The sequence below is a fragment of the Dermacentor variabilis genome, chromosome 5 (genome assembly GCF_050947875.1).
Source record: "Dermacentor variabilis isolate Ectoservices chromosome 5, ASM5094787v1, whole genome shotgun sequence".
NCBI lineage: Eukaryota > Metazoa > Arthropoda > Arachnida > Ixodida > Ixodidae > Dermacentor > Dermacentor variabilis.
In genome coordinates this window covers 60,292,318-60,315,446 of record NC_134572.1, presented here as the reverse complement: position 1 = coordinate 60,315,446, position 23,129 = coordinate 60,292,318, and the positions used below count along the sequence as shown (strand labels likewise).

Here is a 23,129-nt window from a genome sequence, read left to right as displayed (position 1 = left end):
TTGCTAGAGGGGGTTGAACAAATATTTTCTGGTATACTGCAAATTACGCCCCCACACATTCAGCGTTGCCCCAAGATTGGCGGAAAGCGCAGAGGGCGTCCGCGCCCAGTTATTCTTAAGCTGCTGGATTTTCGGGAAAAGTCTGCGGTGATGAAAAACGTCTCGAAGCTTCAAGGATCGGAATATTACATCACTGAGGATTTTTCAGCCAGCGTTCGTGCAGTTCGGAAAAAAAAAATTTGGGACGCCTCAGCACCTTTCCGAAGACAGGGCTCTGCTGTTGAGCTACGCTATGATTACGTTTTTATCGACAAAGTGCGCTACACTTGGGATGATGTGTGGAATGCCCTTATCCGAGACCCGAGATCCTTCATTAACAGAACATCCGGGTCAACATCGCCCGATTCTTCAGCTGCAGCTAAACCTTCTGAGTCACTACGTTCCACTTCTGACTGATTGCCTCGTAGTTCCAATTGTAACCTTTCAATTTTAAACATCACTGCCAGGAGCGTAACTAACAAGTTCGGAGGCTTTTTGTCATTAAATTCTGCACACTCGCTTCATGTGGTTAGTACACAGAGACTTGGCTGCATGATGATATACTAGACTCCGAGTTCACTTCTCCTGGCTACGTTGCGGTTCGCGCAGATCGGTGTCACTCTAAAGGTGGCGGCGTTGCGTTGCTTTTTCAGTCGCATCTCAAGTTTTCACGATTGTCCCCACAAGGTCACATAGAATCAGTCTGTTGTACACTTTATCTAGACAAATCACATGTCGTGATAGGCGGTGCTCACCGTCCACCAAGTTCCTCTGTATGATTTCTTCCTCTGTATTAGTCGTTATATTAACGAGCAGCAGCTAAGTACGGATAACCTCATTTGCATAAATGATTTTATTGCCCCCTGCATTCATTGGCCTACTTTAACACTTGTGAAAGAGACCTCCATAAATGACAACTAGTTGCCTTTTCTCTTTTATTCGACCTTGTCCAGATTAGCCATAAACCTAAACGATGCGGTTCTGTCCTCGACTTGGTTTTCGTTAGTTCTAACATTACTGCAAAATGTTACAGAAGTGATGTCATTGAGGTCATTTCTGATCACCAGGCCGTTCTTGTGTCCTTAAATTTCTCGGCCACTAAGGAAAATTTGGTTTTCCCTGCATTCCCTGATTTTAATCGCGCTGATGATGTTTCAATAATAGAAGCTGACGGTGTTGAAGAATTTGCTGCCCTAAGTTCTACTTGTGATGTTAACGCATTGGTAACTTATTTCTAATGCTTGGTTAAAAAAAGTATTCAGTGTTTTATTCCTTTCAAAGCAAAGAAGAAAAATGTGAAAATTCCCTGGATGACGCGAGGTGCATTAGATCTGGCACGTCGTGTAAATAGACTAAGGTGTAAGAGGCGCTGAAACAATCAGGCAGCCATGATGAGTTTCATTAAAGCAAAACAGGCTCGTAGACTGAAAATTAATTGCGCTGAGGATTTCTTCTTCCGTGCGCAGCTGCAGGACCTACTAAATTCAACCCGCGTAAATTTTGTTCGTCTGTTTTGCCACGTGATACGACCCCAACTTCTATGGTGATTAACAATGATTCTACCAATGATAAATTTCGTTTATCAAACGCATTTAATGATCATTTCCACTCCGTTTTCACTCGTGACCACAATTTCATCCAACCAGACACCATTGCTCGTAGTGAGGCATCCATCAATGACATTAACATTACCGAAGAAGGTGTGTTGGAACTTAATATTGAAACTCGATATTAAGAAGTCTCCTGGGCCACATGGCATTCCGAACTTGTTTTTGGTACGGTACTCATTATGGACCTGTCACTACCTCACTGTCATATTTCGCAAGTCCCTGGCGTCCTCTACAGTACCCTCATCCTGAAAAAATGGCTCAAGTTCTTCCTTTATTCAAGACTGGTGACAAACACGTTTTATCTAATTATAGACCAATTTCTATAATCTCTCATTCGTGTAAAATGTTACAGCACATTATTTACAAACACACTATGGAATACCTTGAGTCACAAAAGATTACTAATGGCCCGCACGGCTTCAGACGAAGGTTCGGCACATTAACACAGCTAACTGAATTTACACACGACATTTGCATTAACCTCGATGCGAGTAACCAAATTGATTCAATCTTCATTGATTTTTCAAAGGGATTTCATACAGTGATTCATTCGAAATTGACCTATAAACTTGACGCCATCCTTAATAATCCTCCCTTCTCAGCTGGATTTCTAGTTTTGTTTCCGATTGACCTCACTTTGTGCCCTTTAACAGAGCTAAGTCTAGGGCGACAGAAGTGCCCTCAAGAGTGCCACAAGGATCAGTGCTGGGTCCATTGCTTTTCTTGATCTTTATAGATGATTTGCCTCATCACATAACCTCAAACATACGTTTGTATGCGGATGACTGCGTACTATATCTCAGAATTTCCTGCTTTCATGACCATCTAGAGCTTCAAAAAATCATTTTCTAATTTTTAGCTCTTCGTGCGCTACCGGGAAAAATAACAATTAACATCCGTAAAAACCGTTGTTATGACTTTCACTAATAAAACGACGCGCTCCGCTTTTACTTACAAAGTTAATACTCCAATTCAGAGCGTTAGTGAATATAAATATCGCTATAATATATATATATATATATATATATATATATATATATATATATATATATATATATATATATATATATATATATACATTATGTACGTATGTATGCATGTATGCGTGCGTGTGTGTGTGTGTGTGTGTGTGTGTGTGTGTGTGTGTGTGTGTGTGTGTGTGTGTGAACACACAAATAAAGCACCTGGTACACTATAACATTACGAAGACACGACTAAAATCTTGTTTGGGATCATGTCATGGAGAAAGTCACATTACCTTTTGCCTACGGCATAATTTTTCTACCGTAGCGCTTTCCGTTTCTCAAGCTACTGTCAACAAAGATTGAAAGCAAGCACAGACATTTTCCGACAAACAGAAAATGAATAATCTAAAACATATGTTCTCGCAACAGCGCCACAAGTGAAAGTACGCTTAATATGGTATGGTATGAAGGAATTTACTGGTTCCTGAAGGTCAACCCTTGGTTGACGCTGGCCTCTCCCACGTTGGGACTGTCAGGCCGAGCCCTTTAGCCACATCGCGGGCCTTCTGGACTGCTTCTGGACTGCCCGTAATTGGTCAGTGAGTCAGAGAGAAAGTTCTCTTAATCCTCTTTTATTTTTCTGTCCTTAACTTTTTTGTCGCTTCGCAGAGTAAAAGGCCATGCGCTTGATTCAGCGGCCAGGCTATCTGTTAATTAGCTTTCCATCCCTCAGTGTGATCGTTCTCCGATCATGTTACCTGCCTAGATCTTTCAGTTTTTGGAAAGAAAACTTTGCTTTAGAGGCACTGTGACAACCCTTCTCCAATAGCTTCGCGGTGCTTGTCCCAAGAACTAAGCCGAAGATCGCTGCTCTGACGCTTATGAGCCACTTTCTTGAAGCTCCAGGAAATTGGGCGTATCGACAAACAACAAAGGAATGTACGAAAATAGTAATCACGTACAAGGGAAAAAAATAAGCAAGCTTGAGCCTATACTTAACCTTATGAAACGGGAGCTGCTATACCCAGAAGCACAAGCGCCGCTTTGTGGACTGTCACGCCCAGCTGCAGCAGACAGCAAGACGCCATTGTCGCGGACGTTACCGTTTGATAGAGGCTGCACCTGTTGTTCGGAGAAACAACGCAGATCTGCGCAAAGATGTGTAAAGAACTTACTAATTGAACAAAGCTGAAATTACGTAGTTTCCTTTTTTTCTGAGTCTGAGGTTCCGTTCACGCTTGGTCGTTTACGCTACATTCTCAGCTGCTGAAAAGCATTTCCATTGAAGCATTCAATGTGGTCTGCCACAACCATGTGACGTCGTCCCTTCTGTCAGGCGCGTATCTTCATTGTTTTCTGGAGTGGCGATACAGAGCTTCTGTCAGCATTGCGTGAGGCGCGTTGTTCGGTGAATGGAGAACGGGGAGGGCAAGAAAAACGGCTGTCCTCATTCAAGTTGGACTGGACAAAGCAACCCTCGCTTTCCTATCCGTGCCCATATCTATAGTTGGGAGGAGATGAATTCGCGACAAGGGAAATAAATGAAACATTGGACACAGTGTGTTCCACTTGAACCAGAGCGAGCGCTTGTTGGATTTTGCTATAGGTAGGGTTTGGTAATGTCAAAACTTTTGTGTGGAGGGGGGGGGGGAAGGGGGCAGCTGTGACAGTTCCGCGACTGAATTGCGGAATTTTGTCGTTTGAGAGGATATTCGGAAGTGCCGCTACATTGACCTTTCCAGACCAAATAACTACACGTGTGCGAAAATTGTGCGCACGTAAAAGAAGTAAAAGAAAGAAACGATCAACACCAGTTGCAAGAAAACTCATGGCTGTGTCGATATTAAATTTTCCCGGAAGATAGAGGAAACGTATGTCATATGCCGCGAAAATCGCACAGATGTAGGGCTCAATTCCCAAATATTTTCGCTTGTAAGTGGCCTTTGCTATCGGCCTACCACCTTCGCTAATGATAAGTCCGGTAGCACGATTGGCAGGAATGTTACGAATAATTCTAGCTGAGATATTTGTGAATATAGCCCGTAGCGTTTTAGTCATAATATATGATCCAATTTGCACTGCATGCAGCGTGCCGCTAATATTAAGGCGAGGCTAAAGATATCTATCAAAGTTATTGTTCCACAGGGAATAAAGCGTTTGCTAAGACATGCAGGAACAACGCATAGTATCCATGAGAAAGTTGGATTTGGCGTAAACTCATGCAGAGAAATCCAGAACTATATTGTATACAGGGCCGTTTACGGAAATTTGTCAGATTATAACTAAGAAGGACGCAAACTGACACCAAAAAACAAAATGCAGTACTTGTTATACAGTACTAACTACAGCGGACGGTCCAATGTCCCTGGTATCACTATCTCTGAATGCACAATGCGAAGGTGGTACACAGCAAGAAACGCGGGATGATTTGCTGTCGCGTTGTCTGTATGGCAAAACATTAACGCTTCGGCGTTATCTATGAGCCTTGCACAACATTACAGAACCCTTGTTTTCGTCCTCTTACATGCGTTATAGGAAGCGCCTGTTGTTGTCCTCGGTAAATTGTATACTGCTTACATTTTGTGAAAATAAAGAACAGGGTACGGCGGATGGGTAGACAAAATTCAAAATGTCTGACATAATTACGACATTTGCAGTAGTTTGCTCATTAAAGCGCTCCGAAAAGTTAGAACAGTATTTTATGAGCTGCGTAGAATAAACCTAGCTATACTAGAAAGACTCGACAACCAGTGAGATCAAATTTGGTACTAGGGGGAACATTAGAGCTCATGAACTGGGGATGTTAAATGTTTGTTGATGAAATACGGACCTGCTGAAATTTCTTAAGCAAGTGCTCGAAAGCTTTTAAACGGATGAGTCCCTAGGTTAATTGTATCCGGGCAACAATTGAGAATCTGTATTCTAATTACATAAAGGTAAGAAAAAATAATGCTGCTCTCCGAAAGAAACAGCTTCCCTAGAAATTCCGAAAGGTTGCAGAAGTCTACTGCCTTTTATTGCAGTATATTTGTAATTATTATAAATAACTCGCATCATAAGCCCTTCCTGAGCACATCGCCACCCACACTGCTCTTATATATATATATATATATATATATATATATATATATATATACTGCAAGACACAATATGCAAGGTCCTCCGAATATATAAGGTGTTTTTTGGATTACAGCCAGCACAGGATTTAATTAAAGAACCGAAGCTGTTAACACGACTAGAAGCACTTAAACACGACCTCATATGCGGGTTTCGTGGTCCTCCGAAAAAAAATTATTCACTCTCGCAATTGATATCTTTAGCCAATGGGGAGACTGGTAGACTCAACGTGCAAGCAATATTTGAAGTGTGTTTGTGAATTAGGGGTTAAATGACAAGTGCTAGACCCTAGTTTTATTTCGTTTAAAGACATTATAAGAAATGCTTACAAATTTGCCCCGCTCCCTTCGAAGGAAAAAATTCATACTTAAGAGTCATTGTGTTGAACACGCCCGGGGACGAGATGTTTCGAGTGTGTGCGATATTTCTGTGTTATGCAAGTAATTACTGTGTATTCGTCTTCCTTGAATTTTAGGCGTTATAGGAGCCATCCAGTCGCATTTTTCCAGCTGTCCCAGTGAAGGTGAGGCACGTTGTTTATATTTCGTTCAAGTAGTAAGTATGCATGTTTTATTTGACGAACGGTAAGTGTGTAGTCTGTTGAGGTTATACACAGCTACACAAACTTTCTTACTCAAGTGTGTGATACTGCAGTTATGAACGTTTTTCACTGTCCCAGAATACCTGTACAATACAAATTCAGATTCAATGAAGATAGGTGGGATGTAGAGGACAATGTGTTGCGTGACTTTGACGTGTCTAGCTTAATTATAAGCTTTGCAAATATTTAGCAAACCTTGTTTTTTCCCTATTTTCTTTGGTCATATACGTTATTGATAGATATCTCCGGTACCGTCGCTAAACTAAACAAGAGACCTCGAATATATTTAGCGAAATAAAGGGTCACGTTATGGGTAATGTGTTCGCAAGCTTCAGTACGTGTGGGTTAATTGTGGCCTTTGCAATACATTAGATATGCGAGTGCTATGGAGCGTTGGAATTGTCTGACGAATGGCGTCAAATTTAGCTCACTACCCTGGCATAACTACAAACGCCACCAAGATCAAATATGGTGAACATGGGATGGTAGCAGTTTAAGGCCTGTAACATAAATACTGTTTTACAAGGCCTTTCTAAAGCAAGCATTTTTAAGTGTCACGTGGTAACTATCAGCAACATCTACAAATCGGCCAAAAAACTGTTACAAAAAGCATATTTTATAGAAATGAGAGTCATCCTAAACTCAATTTTCCATGCAAGATTAACGGATCATGCTTAGAATCATTGAAAAGAATTGGTGAATTCTCGTTCTTTCGGTACATCATCCGATTATAGGATGTTAACCCGGCTTTCTTAATTAAATAAAAGAGGCAGCTTCTCTACGTTTGGCAATAGTAAAGGCAAGGTAATGGGTAATGTGTGGGCAAACTTCGCTGCGAGTGGGCTAATTTCGTCTTTTGCGGCAAATTACGTATGGGAGTGCTCCGGAGGGGTAATAGTCTCTTGCAAGTAGGCACAATTTAGCCAGTTTCCCTGGGAGAAGTACGAATGTCAAGGTGATAAAATCTAATGAAAGTAGGGGAAAACTCATGGCAAATCTGTTTGGTATGGTAAATTTATGTAAATCAGATACCGTTCCTGCGACAAATTTTTTAGCTAAAACTTAGCAGCTTGATATTACCAATTTAGGCTACGTTTCTCAGTAACCTGAGAGAACTCTGTTATACAAAGTTTATACTTGACTTGAGTAAGGGGCATGGTACGAGTTATGTGTAAGCTATATTCAAAGTGTTTATGTTAATTACGGCCTGTGTAATAAATTACGTATTCAAGCACTTCAAGCAAATTTTCGCACTCTGTTTCAAATGAACCAGTCATATCGGCCATGTTTTCATATATGATATAAGTATACACGCAACTGTAGTTCTTACTACAGCTGCTCAAACAAAACAGCTTCGCTTAAAATGGGTTTATGATTTTGAAAGATCGCACAAGTTTGCTGCTATTTTCTTTTCATTGAAGAGCGGCACATACGCGTGCAGTGTCTCACACTCAGTTCCACAAGTTGGTGTAAAAGAGGCTCATTGATGAATTGCGAATGCCCGTTGTTGTATACCCAGTCACCGTAGTCGGTCTGACGATTGGTCTCCAAACCACTTCCCTCAGTATTCGAGCCTGACGCTCTGCCAATTAGGCAATAGATTACCCAGTTATCCAAGTGGGCGAGAAAGATATTAGATACGAACAAGCGTACTGCAAACGGGGTGCAGTTTCCAAATAATTCAAATTGCACTGAAACTTCCATTTATTCCCCTGGGAAGAAGAAACTGTAAGTGTGTGAATACTAGGGCATTTACAACATCACAAAGCTCAATGTGATGGTTAATGGCATATATTTTGTTTGTAGTGTGATAATTGTATGCTTTCTAACACATGTAAGAACGTTTAGGAAACATTCCTACTGTAATCGCGAGAAATGTAGTGGTTCGCAACTAGACAAAACATTACAAGTGTTTTGAAAGAAGGAGAACCCCGAATTTGGTTTTATAAATCTAAATTGGTGATCGCGCATTATGTGCCCAAGAGAACACTGGCTCCATTTTCAAACAGTGAAGTTAAATCGGCTGCGAACGACGAAGTATTCTTATTTTAACTTCGGATCGGTCATTATCGTTGGGGCACTCATCAAGACCTAGATCTTGATTGCCACGAGGGGTGGAAGTAATTAAAGCACGCGCACGAATGCTGATTGTAAAATTTAGCTGCGCTCATTACACAGTTCATTAGATGATACAAAGCGTTGCTCGGCACCGCCTGCTTCCACGTGCCATTCTTTCGAGAAACCATCACGCAGTAGTCCGGTTTGTAGGCATATAGGCAGCCTTCGGGGCGCCTCCGCAGCGAAGCGGCTTCATTGATGCTGAAAAGAAGAGAAGGGAATAGATAGAAGGAAAGGGCTCTCATTCGTTCTCTCGTCGCGTCAAATGAATATTCGCCTAAAATTAAAAAAAAGGCTGCCTAAAAGCTCGGGTCCGAAAATGAGTGGGAGGTGCAGTCACGATTATGTAAATACTTCCTGCGAAGGAAAATCTCGGCTGGCCGCCGGATAAGCTGAAAACAAGCAGATGGCCTGCCCGTCCACGCGTCGCCATCTTAACTCTATTCGTGAGTGAAAGGGCGAAAGCTGCGCTAATGCATACCCTCTCCCCAATGCTCTGCGTATCCTTTTTCGCCCTCGTCTCCTTTACTTCCCCTTGCTGCAAAGGGCGCCGTTACTTCGCCTCTCTCCGCACCCCCGTTCTTTCCTCTTACTCTCCTCGCCCTCCCCAAAACGCCCATTCTGCTCTTCCTGCCGCCTTCCGGCGGTCTACGCAGTATTCTTAATTCGAGACCACCCCATTCCGCCCTGCCGGAACCGCCGGTCGCGATCATTTTCACTTGATAATCAATTCATGCGACCCTTATTAAGAACTTCTCTGCCATCTGTCGTTTCCCTGCATCTCGGCGACGACTAATGACCGTAACCTCCACCGCCGCTAACGTCTCGCACACAAACACATCGGCGGTGGTGGAGCGCGGGGTGGACCGCCTGGCCGCCTTATTTTGTGCGGGAATTCTCAAATTCCTTCTTCTCTCCGCTCGCGCAAAGACACACACGTACACGGCCACGCACAATCGCTCCAATGAGCCGGCGGCGGTATCGAGCACTCATTGCAGTACAGCCCTCGCAAACCGACAGTGGAGGCACCAGAAGCAGCAGCACTAGCACTCGGCAGCGGGTGGCAGATTGCGTGCGTTCTCCTTTCCGAAAAACTGGCAACTGATCGCCGGATACTTACGCAGATCGCCGGATTCCTTCATCGCGCAGGTCGCTCTGCCGCTTGCAACTGCCGGTGCAACGAGTCGGCGTTCAGAACCACGGCTATATTAGTGCATAAGGACATAAGTATCCAGCTCTCTTCCTCTGTCTCTATCACTCCCTCCGTTACTTCTCCCTTGTTCTCCGTTTCGTGCACGAGCAGGGAACAGAAGAGCGAGCAGCGAGTATCAGCTCGCCACGAGAAAAGAGTGGCTCAAAGCGCTTCTTTGTTTTGTGGCTTATTTTTCTTTTCTTTTTCAGTCGTAGCCCGCCTGGTGCTTCTTGAGCGGGACTGTCGCCCCTCTCGCCCTTCTCGTTGCCTGGCGCGACCAAAAACTCTTCCGCCGCCAGTTACTTCGTTTCCCCACTCCGCTTTTCACTCTCCCTTGTTCTCTCATTCCTTTTCCCTCTGCGTCGCGTGCGGCTCTCATTTACGTGCCAGCGTCGACGAGGTGGTGCCTCTGTGGTTCGGCTGGTGGCGGTCCACTTGAGTGCCGACGCCGCTCGAGTGCGGAGCAGCACAGCCGCGCACCCCGTCGGGTCCCGTTGGCGGGCGGACTCCTCCGTCCAGTGCCCATGCTACTACGATACCGGACCTTCTGCTTGATTCTCTGGCGTCTCAGCTTACACGGCGCCGTCGCCTCATCGTCCTCGTCCTCCACCTCGTGCTGCGCCCACAGACACAGCGTCCCGCGCCGCGACGTCCAAATGGGTGAGCAAACACTCCCTGTCCTACATTCGCAACCCCCCCTCCCGCTCACTCCCACCTCTTACTTTCGCTTTTTTATTGTTTTGTCACCCGATGCGGGATGAATGCGGCAGTCGGTGAAGAGCCTGCTAACGCGAGCTTAATGCCCTTTGGCTTCGCGAATAGATTTCGCCTCCACCGGCGCCCCATCAGTCTGCCCGGCGTCCAGTGCTGACGAGCCGGTTTACGCCACTGCCTCAGTATACAAGGCTATCGATCTGGTTTTGTTTTCTCTTCTGTAATGGACGTCATCCTTAGCAAAGGAGCTTTTAGCTCATTAACGATGAGCGCGCACTGTGTGTACATCGAGAGGCGTCGCCTTAGCCGGGAGGCGAAGGGACGACGAACGCTGTGGTGTGTCTCGTACTTGAGAAATAAATGCGTCTTGGAGAAAGAGCGTATATCGTCTGAGCTTCACGGCGCCTGCTGGCATTGTCTGCCTGACGCGCGAATTGACGCTAGCCAGAAGGACAGCACATATTGGCGTGAACGCGCATGTTCATACGTACATACATCCCGTCATCCCATACATAAGCCGAGTCGTCAGTCTTCGGAGTACAGGAATTGAGCGTATCTTGAGCTTATCAAGTAAGCCGACAATAGGCGTCATTAGAAATATTCCGGTAGCGCTCACTTGAGGAAAACCTCTAGGTCCCAATCACAGTAATAATTGACTAGTAATACGAAATGTCATGCTGGGTGCATTTTAACTTTGATGATCTAAGAGCCCATGCTCCAAGAGGCCCTCAGATATCCATATTTGCTATTCGTTATGTTATTGCACTTGCGATTATTTCGGCATCACTATCGCAACAATTTGATAATTTTTTTCAGATCCTTATGGATGACAGAAAATGCACATTGTTTAAGGTTCCATTAGACCAGGAATTAAAAGGGTCAGAGTGGCTGCACTCAGAAGACCTAACTAATCGGCTGGTGGTTGTGTTGCGTCTGGCGTGATAGTGTTAATTTACAAAGATGAGAACACAACGTCATAAGTGTCGTACACGTGAAAGAGAAACAAACAATAGTCTAACAATCTTTAACCAAAATAAGGCTCTGATAGTCGGTGTAACTCTAGTTCAAGGCTGGCGAAAGAGCAAGGCGAACGGCCTGTTGCAGTAGCTTATCTAAAGCTTCATATGTCACACCGGCACCGAAGTGCCATTTGACTTTCTCAAGTCAAAAATGATAATGTACCTTAATCCACATCTGCTGCATTGCTTAAAGGGACACTAAAGGCAAATACTAAGTCAAGCTAAAGTGATAGATTATTGCTCGAGAATCTCTAAGGTGTCAATGTCATCGCGAAAAGAGCCTTAATAATCGAGAAATTGACGTAAATGCAGTACATGATTAGAGACTCCCCCGCAATATTCAAGCACTCGCCCGATGACGAAAGCACTCCTCGGTTAGCTTTTGTCACTAATGCTCAACTAGTAGTTGCAAAAAAAAAAACTTCATTGTGTTGTATTGTAAGATGAAATAAAATTCCATTTGTCCAGTTGTTTTTCATATTTAGAAGAAGAAATAATTGAAATTACCTTCGACAACGACACCTGCGGTCGGAAGTTTTCGTTTTTGCTCGTCTCTGCGCTGCCCATGCTTCCACGTTTCAATACTTCTCTGATCGGGTAGTGCTGCGCTGGTTTTGTTGGCTCGCGAATTTCGCACAAACTGCAAGTAGCAGAGAATTCTAGTTCCATGTGATGTCGCGGTATGCCCGAGTGGTCTGCGCCACTTGACCAAAAAGCAGCTGCAGCGGCGAATCCACCGCTCTTTCTTGATTCGGTACCGCCATCTGTCGGGCGCCGTTTTATTCACCGACGGCAGCAGGGGTTGGTGATGCCGTATGCAACGTCACCACTCCCCCGATTGGATGATCGGAGATCTGAATTTCTGAAAGCTATTCGGATCCTTCAGATGCAATTTTCTCGTAAACTAAGTATTTTATTTGCACGAAACAAGCATTGGAAGTTTTCTGGAAAGGTAATTAGACAGGCCACGTCGACTTAGTATTTACCTTAAGTGTCCCTTTAAAGCTATGCTTTCCAGAGGCAACGCACTATATTGCCCAAACATTGTGTAAATCGGCGAGTAACCAGTGGTGTCATGGCCGCATGAGTTATATGCATACGGCAGAACGACCTCCAAGTGGTGGTGGTCTGCGGAGAGTACATAGCAAGTATGTCGGTGTGTGTTCTGCTGAAGCGTTCGGTAAGGCCGTATGTTTCGGGATGGTAAGCTGTGGGTATTTGGTGTGCAGTAGAAAGTGAGCGAAGGATGCCATCGATGACTCTTGACAAATTGTAGCGTCCGCAATTGGTGAGGAGCCGCAGGCGAGCGCCGTGGTGCACTGTAACTTTGTGCAAAAAATCGGCGACGCTCGTAGCGCAGCAGGTGGGCAGGGCTCGTGTAATCAGGTAGCGTGAGGCATAATCGTTCCCAACGTTAGCCTATTGGCTGTCAGCATTTGTCTTTGAATAAAGGCTAAGTAGATTGAGTCCCACACGAAAAAATGTTTCGGTAGGAATGCAGAACCGCAGCGTTAGGCATGGGAGGGGACTTGTGGTGTTGACACAAAATTATGTGTAGACCGAGTCAATAAGAGCCACAAGTAAGCCTTACGTTCGTCAATCACGAGTGCTCCTGAAAGCCAGGTGACACGGCCGACACGATGCTAGCCAGTCTTAACTTTTCACATCTATCGAGGTACCGGCAATAAAAAAAATTAAGCAGACCCAACGCACATTTAGGAATCAGTGTGAAGAAAGGCTTTGCATAATGTTTCTGCATAAGTTTATCGACGTTGTTGCGTACGTTAGCGCGCAAGTTTATGCTGCAATTTAACGATGTTCGCGCTTACTCTGGGGCACATGCTTATGCGATGAGCGCGCAAGTTCTCTATATGCAGTTCACGTCGATTCTTCATAATTCGTTTGCGCACGAGCATGCCCTCGTGTTTCACTGTACGCCATTTACGTGCCTATAAATCGAGACGCCCCTTCTTGGATTCAAGTTCCTCGCCAGTTGTACTGAGCTCCACTCCCATAATACGCAACTCTCACAGACAATGCACTCATAGGTGGAGCTGTCTCCAGTGGTTGCGTGACGCGTTAGCCGAGAAAACGACGACGACCGCGAGACCCCTTAAATGTACGTCTCTGGGAGGTACCGCCTATTTGTGATGTGCGAGAGAACCTAGAAATTATATTTGATGACATCTACCCAAATAATGCAAAACATCTCCCTTATAATATATTAAACGGATTATTACAGGATCATTTATTGAGTTTAGCTATAAGTACGGTCATTGCGACAGACGCCTCACAGTGTGAAGAAAAATCTGGAATTGGCATTTTCTCTCCCTCTCTAAACTGGTCATTTGCAATCAGGATTCCGGACTTTTATTCCGTATTTTTGGCTGAATTTCTGGCTGTAGTCCTAGCCTTACGCAAACTAAATCTGTCAACATCGGCGGTAGTAATTATAACAGATTCTTTATCCTTATGTTCCTCGCTCACAGCAAATGGTGTCACTAACCTTTTACGTACATTTCATTTTCTAGTGCCTGCCCACATAAATTTAATTAGATTGCTTTGGGTGCCTGGACATAAAGGATTAGTCATGAATGAAATGGCTGACAGTCTCGCGAGAGCGGCCCTCAGTGGCCCTGTATTACCATTACTTCCTACAATAGCTTACCTGACGACTACTAGATTCAGGAGATATACAATTACTCAAGACTTCTTGAACCCAGCTGTAGCAAATTTTTCAGAATATCGACACCTCCTATTCCCTTGGCCTAAAAATTCCTTTCACACCAGAAAAACTGAAGTCATCTTTACCCAATTACGTTGTCGAATACCAAAATTAAACTTCTATCGTCACAGGGCAGGTCTGGTGCCCTCCCCTCTGTGCCCAGTCTGTGGAGAAGATGAAACAATAGATCATTTTTTCATATTCTGCCGCCGTTTCACTTCTTTAAGAAAAAATCTAGAATCAAGATTTACACAGCTTGGTTTGAGCTTTTCAATTATAAATATCCTTTCTCTAGGAGCCTCCTCTCTTGGACAGTGCCACAGGGATATTTGCTCAACCGTGGAGGATTTTATAATTGCTACAAAGAGATTGTCTTGAATTCTTAAACATTTTATTTTTGTTCATTTCCTCCAGTTAGCTTTACCATTTCCAGTTTTTAATAAAGATAGCCTAATTTCATCCAAATCTTGGCCTATCGATTTGGATGAAATTAGGCTATCTTTATTAAAAACTGGAAATGGTAAAGCTAACTGGAGGAAATGGCAGTGGCAGTGGAAGTGGCAGTGGAAGTGGCAGTGGAACTGTCGCGGCTTCGGAAGGAAGAAGACAGTCATCCAACAGCACATCGTACATGCCGCGCGCAAGCCAGACGTTATACTACTACAAGAGACACTAACCGACGCACCGTCCCTCCCCGGCTACAGAGTGCACAAGGGACCGCCCGACGGCAGAGGCCTGTGCACCCTGGTCAGGAAGGGACTCACGTTCGTCGAACATGAGCTGCAAAGCAATCTCAAGATCGAGCACACACTGACCGAAATCATCCCTGGCAAGCAGAGAAAAGGAAGCATATTTCTGCTCAACGTCTACAGCAAGCCATCTCAGAGAAAACAGAGATTCAAGACATTACTGCACAGAGCCAGCACCGCAGCGGGCCGTAACACCCTGATCGCGTGCGGAGACTTCAACGCGATGAACCCTGCCTGGGGCTACAACAAGTACACAGCAAAGGGCCGCGACCTGTACCAAGACGCCACGGAACTCGACTTTACCCTCATCACGGACCCGACACATCCGACGAGAATCGGTAACTCCGTGTCCCGGGACACCACTCCAGACCTCACGTTTGTCAAGAACGACATCCGGGGCGCGATCACATGGAGAAACACGGGGATCGACCTAGGCAGCGACCACACCATCGTGGAAATCGGCATACCGGAACACAACGACACCAGCGTCAAAACACACAGATGGATAGACTGGGATGCCTTTCGAGACGCCAGAAGCCAGAAGAGCGACGGTGACGACGAGATCGAAGACATCGACTCGTGGACGGCCGAAATCACCAAGAGCGTACGCGACGCGACCAAAGAGATTGAAACGGGCGCGGAGATCGACAAAGTAGACAGCCGGCTTGCGCATCTCATCGAGGCCAAACAGTCGATACTAAATCGCTGGAGGAAACAACGGCTTAACCGCAGACTGAGAAAGAAGGTGGCGGAGCTGAACCGAGCGATCGAGGATCACTGCCGCGCTCTCTGCATGCAACAGTGGAACGAGATCTGCAACGCGGCAGACGGGCAGATGCATAGCGGGAAGACGTGGAACCTACTGCGGCACCTGCTCGACGAAACGAAGACCAAGTCGCACCAAAGGGACAGACTCGCCAAGCTCATACATCGGGCGGTCTCAGCACACGGCGTCGACGAAGTCACCAGGCGCATTAACGACAAATACCTGCCGACTACACCTACCGAACAACACGCGCCGTACAGCGGCCTGCCTAACGCGAACCTCGATCGTGACATCGACGTCGAGGAGGTACGCGCGGCCCTGCACGACCTCAACAGCCGGTCGGCAGCCGGCCCGGACCTCGTCACGAACAAGGCGCTCAAGAACCTCGATGACGGCTCGATTGAAAAGCTCGCACAATACTACAACAAGTGCTGGAGAGCGGGAGCGCTGCCAAAGCTGTGGAAGACAGCCAAGACCATCCTGATCCCCAAGCCGGGGAAGCCGCCGGACACGGATAACCTCCGGCCCATCTCGCTCACGTCCTGCGTGGGCAAGGTGCTGGAGCACGTCCTGCTCAACAGGTGGCAAGACTACCTGGAACGAGAAGGGCTGTACCCGGCCACTTTGATCGGCTTCAGACAGCATCTCAGCACGCAGGACGCGATGCTGCAGCTCAAACACCAAATCATCGATGATGGCGGCAGCGCCCGCGACAACAAAGCCATCCTAGGGCTCGACCTGCAGAGCGCCTTCGATAAGGTGAAACACTCGGCGATTCTGTCCCAAGTCTCCAAGCTCAACATGGGGGAAAGATCCTACAACTACATCAAGGACTTCCTCACGGACAGGACTGTCGAGCTACGAGCAGGCGACCTACAGACGCAAGAGAAGAAGCTCGGGAGCACCGGAACACCACAGGGATCGGTCATTTCGCCAATGCTGTTCAACCTGGTAATGATCGGAGTGGCCGAAAAGCTCGGGTGCATCGAAGACGTCAGGCACACCATCTACGCGGACGATATCACGATATGGGTGACCGGTGGCAGCGACGCCCACATCGAGGGCGCGCTGCAAGCCGCCGTCGACGCAATAGAAGACCAGCTGGAAGGCACCGGACTGAGATGTTCGCCGAGCAAATCGGAGCTTCTCATACTCCCACCTACCAAATACAGCAGAGGCAAGACTAGACAACGCGAAAACGAAAAAATCAGAATCGTGACCAAATCCGGCAACGTAATCCCCGAGGTCGGCAAAATTAGGATCCTAGGCATGGTCATCGAAAAGCACGGAAGGAACGGCGAAACCATCACCCGTCTCAAGGCAAAAACAGCCAACGCGATTCGACTCCTCAAACGAGTCACTTCCAGAAAGGCTGGCATGAGAGAGGAGAGCCTAATTAGGCTCGTCCAATCTTTCATCATCGGCCACGTCGCGTACGTTGCAGCCTACCACAGATGGCTGCAACACGAACGAAACAAAATCAACGTGCTCATCAGAAGAGCGTACAAGACAGCGCTGGGCCTGTTCGAGTCCACAAGCACGGCCCGCTTGTTACAACTCGGGCTACACAATACGCTCGACGAAATAGCCGAAGCGCAACGGACCTCTCAACTGGAGCGGCTGTCCATGACCAAAGCGGGGAGGAAGATACTGGACGATCTGGGAATAAGACGCTCGAACGAGGTGGAGATGAAGCTCCCCGTCCCCGAAGAGGTCCGACGCCAGACCAGAATCGACCCCATACCGAGGAACATGAATCCCGAGTTCAACAAGGGAAGAAGAGCGGCGAGGGCCAAGGCTCTCATCGACCAGCATGCCAACGACGAACACGCGCGGTACGTGGACGCGGCCGAATACCAACGGAACGCCTTCGCAGCGGTCGTCATAGAGGCGTCAACCGGCGCCACGAGGACGGCAGCGAGCGTGAGAAGCACCGAAGCGGAGCAAGCGGAGGAGGTAGCCATCGCCCTGGCCATCGCCGACGCAGACTGCCACACGGTGCTGAGTGACTCAAGGCAGGCGGTGCGAAACTTCGCCAAAGGGCGAATCTGCAGGGAGGCTGAGCGCGTACTGCGAGCGGTGAAACTAGACGAACGAAAAGTACGACTCAAGTGGTTCCCGGCGCACGCGGGCGACGCGTCGGAACGCAATGAGAACCATAACGAGACGGCACACGCCGCGGCGCGAGCGCTAACCAACCGCGCCCCGGCGACAGACCGTCCGACATGGTTCGGAACCAAGGACCGCATGACGGATTACAATGAAATCACGAAGGCCTACCGCTTGGCTCGCAGGACTCTTCCACCCCCGCACCCGAGACTGAGTCGAGCGGAGGCGGTAGTACTGAGACAGCTCCAGACCGGATCGCTACCGAGCCCGAAACTGTTAAATCGCATGTACCCCGAGACATATCCGACAGATATGTGCAGAGTCTGCCGGAGGGGGACCGCAGACTACACGCACATCTTGTGGGACTGCATTAAATATCCAGAAGACGCTAACTCAAGAGCACTCCCACCGCGGCTCGAGGCAGCCGCGAAGAGCTACGACCGAGACGATCAGCTCTGGGCCGTCCAGCAGGTCCTCGAGGCGCTCGAAAGGCACGGACCCAGCGAGCCGGCAACGGCGAGCGGAGACCCGCGCCGAGTAACGGCACCTTCGAGGATGACGTAGGCCCTCGTCGGGGCGCGCGAGCGCCCAACTGCAGGCATAAATAAAGTTTCTCCAATCCAATCCAATTGGCCTATCCCCCACAGTGGGTGTGCGCCATCGCATAAGGAATACCATACCATACCATACCCAAGGACAAGGCAAAGAAAGCTTCGCTTTAATACATCATCTTCATACATCTGGTCTCCCAGTGGCACATCTGCGCTGAATGATTTGCCGTGTATGATCACACAACCAGCTGCCGATACCCAGTGGAGAAGCTGTTCCCATTGAAGGCTTCATTCATCTTGAGTAGCAGTGACACGGCCATTCTGGGGGATCGGTCAAGAATGGGCGCATACCTGTGGTGAACACCCAGTGCCGAAGATGTCTGCACATAGAAGTGGCACATTGTCCCATATAGCGCGTACGCATGACCCTGTAGACATGACCGCCACCACACCGCAGCAACTGTGGCGAAGCTTACGCGGCTCTGGGGAGCTTTACTCATATTCTCCCGAGTTGCTAGACCGGTTTCTTATGCGATAGCCGGAGCGCGGTGAATGATAGAGTGACGGTATAACCACGGAAATCGCCAGAGCTTGCTCGAAAACTGGGCTGCGAGCATGTGCATCGGGACCCTACTGAAGAATGGTCGTCAGGCGGAGTTCTCAAGGCATGCGTATACTCAGTAAATTGACGGACACACGGTGCGAGTCCGCCATCGTCTTTAGCAGTGAGGAATCATGCAGCCTGACGCTTCTTCAAATCTGAATCTGGATGAGCACACCAAAGATAAGCGCATGTGTCACAGCCTGCTCTCAGAACTTTCCGTCGGCCTGCCATTTCTTAATGGTGTTTAATCTTTCATTTAAGGTTATCATCGCGTGTTTACTTTTGTATATTCTTATACTGTCGTGTTTGTTGCGTTCACAGCCACGTGTATTTCGCAATGTAAATGTCCATGTTGTGGGCTAGAGAGTATGTGTATTGTTAAGCTCTGGGCTTCAGCTAAGCCTTGCACGCTTCTGTGTAATTTGTTTGCAAAGTTTGTCATGTTCTGTCGCCTAATACCCCACTAATTAAATTGCTCAGTGTTTTTTGTCTCAACTGCCGTCTCATGCCTCACGGTCCGCGGCTGACCATGCGTGGTTGTTATCACCGGTCAACCGTCGAATCTTCCTTAGGTGCACGCGGTGTGGCTCTGTTGTTGCCATCCCCCCTCCCCGTTCCGGAAAGTGAAAGTAATATATCCTGATCTTTCGGCATACATAACCAGTGCCCCGAGTAGGCTACTTGGTTCGGCAGCAGCCAGCAGCAAATTGTCTATTTCGGTACATGCCAACTGGCCCGTGTTTTTAGTACACCATGTGTTTCTGCAAAGATGTCGAGTATATTTCAAAACTCGCCTGTGGAATTCAGCATGAATTTAGTGCTTTAGCAGGTCTATTCGAAGAGGCGGACATTACTTGCACAAGACGCCAAATGACCAATTCACTAATTACCAAAATTTCCCTATAGCGTTTTTTTACTAATTACCATATGGCACATATTGCGATGTACAAATTGTTGCCGTTGCAATTGCAAGACATATCCACTTGAAACTCAATCTGTGAATGACACCACTTTCGAGATATGCACCATAAACTTCGCTCTAAAAATGACCAGTGCCGGTTCATTTACTTTACAAAAACGCTAATTTATGCATTTAGCACAGAAGTAACTGGAGACCAATGTATTTCACGGGAAAGTTTGACAATTGATATCTCAAAACTGGTGTCATATTGAGAATTCGTTCCAAGTTTATTCGCCTTGCAGTTTGACCAGCTAAAATTCGTAAGTTGAAGTATGTGACGCAACGTAAGTATTTAAAATTTTAATTAGTCAATTACGCATTTCGTTGTGTCGTACATGCAAGGTCCGCCTTATTGAGTAGGCTGGCTGAAGGACTATAATTCTGCTATCTGCCACAGGCGATATTTAAAAATTACTTCTCTTCACAGAAACACCCGGTATATCCACCAATATATCCGGAAACGTCGACGAAGAAACATAGCGAACCCCAGGGGAGGGCCAAATAAAGCTTCACTTTAATAAGTAGCGAGCGTATAGACGAATTTTAGTACCTCGGGTCAATCCTTGTCATTAAATCTTCCTTAGAAAAATTGGAATTTGTTTTTTGGAGTACTAAATAATAGTGCCTTATAAGGACAAAATGTAGAAGAGGCGTAGTAACTCAAGGTGCCGTCATCTTGTTGGGATTTTTTTCTCACATATCAGGTACCAACCGTGGTGGCGTAGTGGCTATGGCGTTTCACTGCTACGCCTGAGGACGTCAGGTCTAGCGGTGGCGGCCGCGTTTCCAAGGGGCGAAATGCAAAAGCGCCCGTGTTCCATTCATTGTGTGCACGTTAAACAACCCCAGGAAGTCCAAATTAATCTGCAGTCCTCCACTACGGCGTGCCTCTTAATCATATCTTGGTTATGGCGCGTAAAATTCCAGTTTTGTTTATATTACTCCCACCTTGTCAGTGCATTCACTTTCGCAAATATTAAATTATGTTCTCCAGAAATATAATATGAAGCACATAGGCGCTGAAGATAATATTGTGGTCCATGGGGGAGATGTACGAGCAAGAAAAATGCATGTAATTTAATCTCTATCGCAGCCTCATTTGTAGGCCCATCTCTCAAACCGTGTGCTTCTGTAGCAGCTATGCAGTCTATGCAAACAAACCTTCAGCACTGGTTGACTTCACTTTTGTATTTATAACAATTATTCTAAAAGACCAAGGACGACGACGAAGTTACTGTGCTCGGTTGCTGGTTTTCTTCTGGTGCTGCAGTTTTTCTCTATTTACCTTATTTTCGTGCATCAGTAACAGGCAACGACGTTTGTGCTGAACCCTGCAGTCTTCTACTCTGCTGGGAGATCCTCCCCGCGGAGCTTGCCATGGAAGATATGGTCTTGGACACGTCCGGCGGTCAGCATAGACCGCCCGCGGCTCGGAAGCGGCTCAGTTCGGCAGTAGGATCCGACGCTACTGATTCCGAGCTTTCTGACTCAAGATCTGAAGATTCGGATGCTTTCATACCTGTCAAGCACCGCCGCCCACGACGGACGTCACCGGCATCGTCCTCAAGTGAAGGGACTGTCATATACAACACCATCAAGACTACAACAGTAGCTTTCATTCCCGTCGACGCGATGGTAAGCCTGAATGCTATCTCTCGACAGAAACTTAATGATTTCTTCTTCAAACTTGCCCCTGGACTAATCCAAGAGGTTCGCGTGAACCCCTGGAAAAATGTCATTGCTGTTGACACAACTGATGACAAGATGGTGCAAACTCTACTTGGTTTGTCTGAAATATGTGGGGTCCACACTCGTCCCTACATACCACAGGGTACTAATATAGCAGCTGGTGTCGTATCTGATGTGGACTTGGATCTCAAAGACGACGTTTTTAAGAACATGATCGTTTGCACGCCACCATGCAAAATAATTAGCGTTCGAAGGCTAGGCTCGTCAAAGTGTATGAAGATACTTTTCGCCTCTGGAAAGCTGCCTAGTCATATAAAGGCTGGACTTGTGCGCTATCCTGTTCGACCTTTCCTACCACGGCCTTTGCAATGCCATAAATGTTATAAGATTGGTCATGTTCAGGGCTTTTGCACCAGAGATTTGGTCTGTGCCAAATGCGGTGGGAATCACCATGTAGATTCCTGTGAAAGTCAGGCATATCGGTGCCCTAACTGTAATGGTGAACATTTGGCAACAGATAAAGGATGTCCCTCATTGAAGAATGAACTAAAGGCACTAAAAGAGAAAGCCAACAAGAAGGCAGCAGGAGATGAAAGCTCCCGTCGCCGTAGTGCTGCCCCAGCGACTGGAAAGGCAGCGCGTTCAAAGAGTGACAAAGACACAACGCATCGGAAAGTAGGGGGGCGGAACTTCTGCCTCTCAGACACATCGTGGCCAGCGCTTCCATCGAAACCATCGGAACAAGTATCTACAAAGACTTCGACCACGGTGGAAAGCACTGCAAACACATTACCTAAACCGGTATCAGCCAACAACGATGTGCAACTTGTCAATCTTCTAAAGATGCTTGTCAGCGTCATCAGATCTCTAATCGCCGGTCGCCAGACACCAGCAGCGTCAGCAGCAGAGCAACTTTTGGAGGCACTCGTTCCTGTCCTCGACGGCCTTCGCTAGACGTTTTACCGGAAACAATTCCAACAGTTGTCAGCAGCCTCGCCCCTTTGTGCTGCAGTGGAATGTCAGGTCGATGCGACCGCGGCACGCGGATTTAGTCCTTCGACTCATCGCTATGAAGACTCCACCAGACGTTATAGCGCTTCAGGAAACTAACGTAAGGAGAGACGAATATCGATTGCCAGGCTTCGTGGGCGTCCACAGTAACACTCGATGTGCGGAACCAGCTTGTGGCTCTTTCCAGTGCGTGGAGGAGGCGCATACGCGCAATGCTTCAAAAGCATCAGTGTACGTTCGTGCTTACTTGGACTTCGCGGTTATTGACACAGACGGCATCTGTGACGATGTGTTTGAGTGTGTAGCTGTTACTGTGAGCCTCAGAGGTGTGTGCACGACGGTGGCAAGCATATACAACAGGCCTACACGTTCTTCCGATACCTCGCTACTTGAGAGCTTATTGTCTCGGTGTGGGGCATCGTTTGTGTTATGCGGAGATTTTAGTGCCCACCATCCACGATGGTGTAGCCGTCCCCAAGACAATCGTGGGACAGAGATTAACGAGATCATTATCAAGAATGATCTCCAATTACTGAATGACGGTTCACCTACATTTATAGGTAGAGGAAAGGAGCATTCCACTATAGAC

General features: G+C 46.9%; 1 protein-coding gene across 2 annotated transcripts in view; it reads left to right on the top strand.

Annotated features, from left to right (window-relative positions):
* Positions 1-6,204: 6,204 nt before the first annotated feature.
* The window catches only part of LOC142582647 (cell adhesion molecule 4-like), a 90,874-nt gene continuing 73,949 nt past the window's right edge, over positions 6,205-23,129 (top strand). For both annotated transcript variants that reach the window (XM_075692568.1, XM_075692566.1), the window contains exons 1-2: positions 6,205-6,254; positions 9,852-10,302. In XM_075692568.1, coding sequence (XP_075548683.1) covers positions 10,167-10,302 — 136 coding nt within the window. In that variant the 5' untranslated portion in view covers positions 6,205-6,254; positions 9,852-10,166. The remainder of the gene's footprint in view (positions 6,255-9,851; positions 10,303-23,129) is intronic.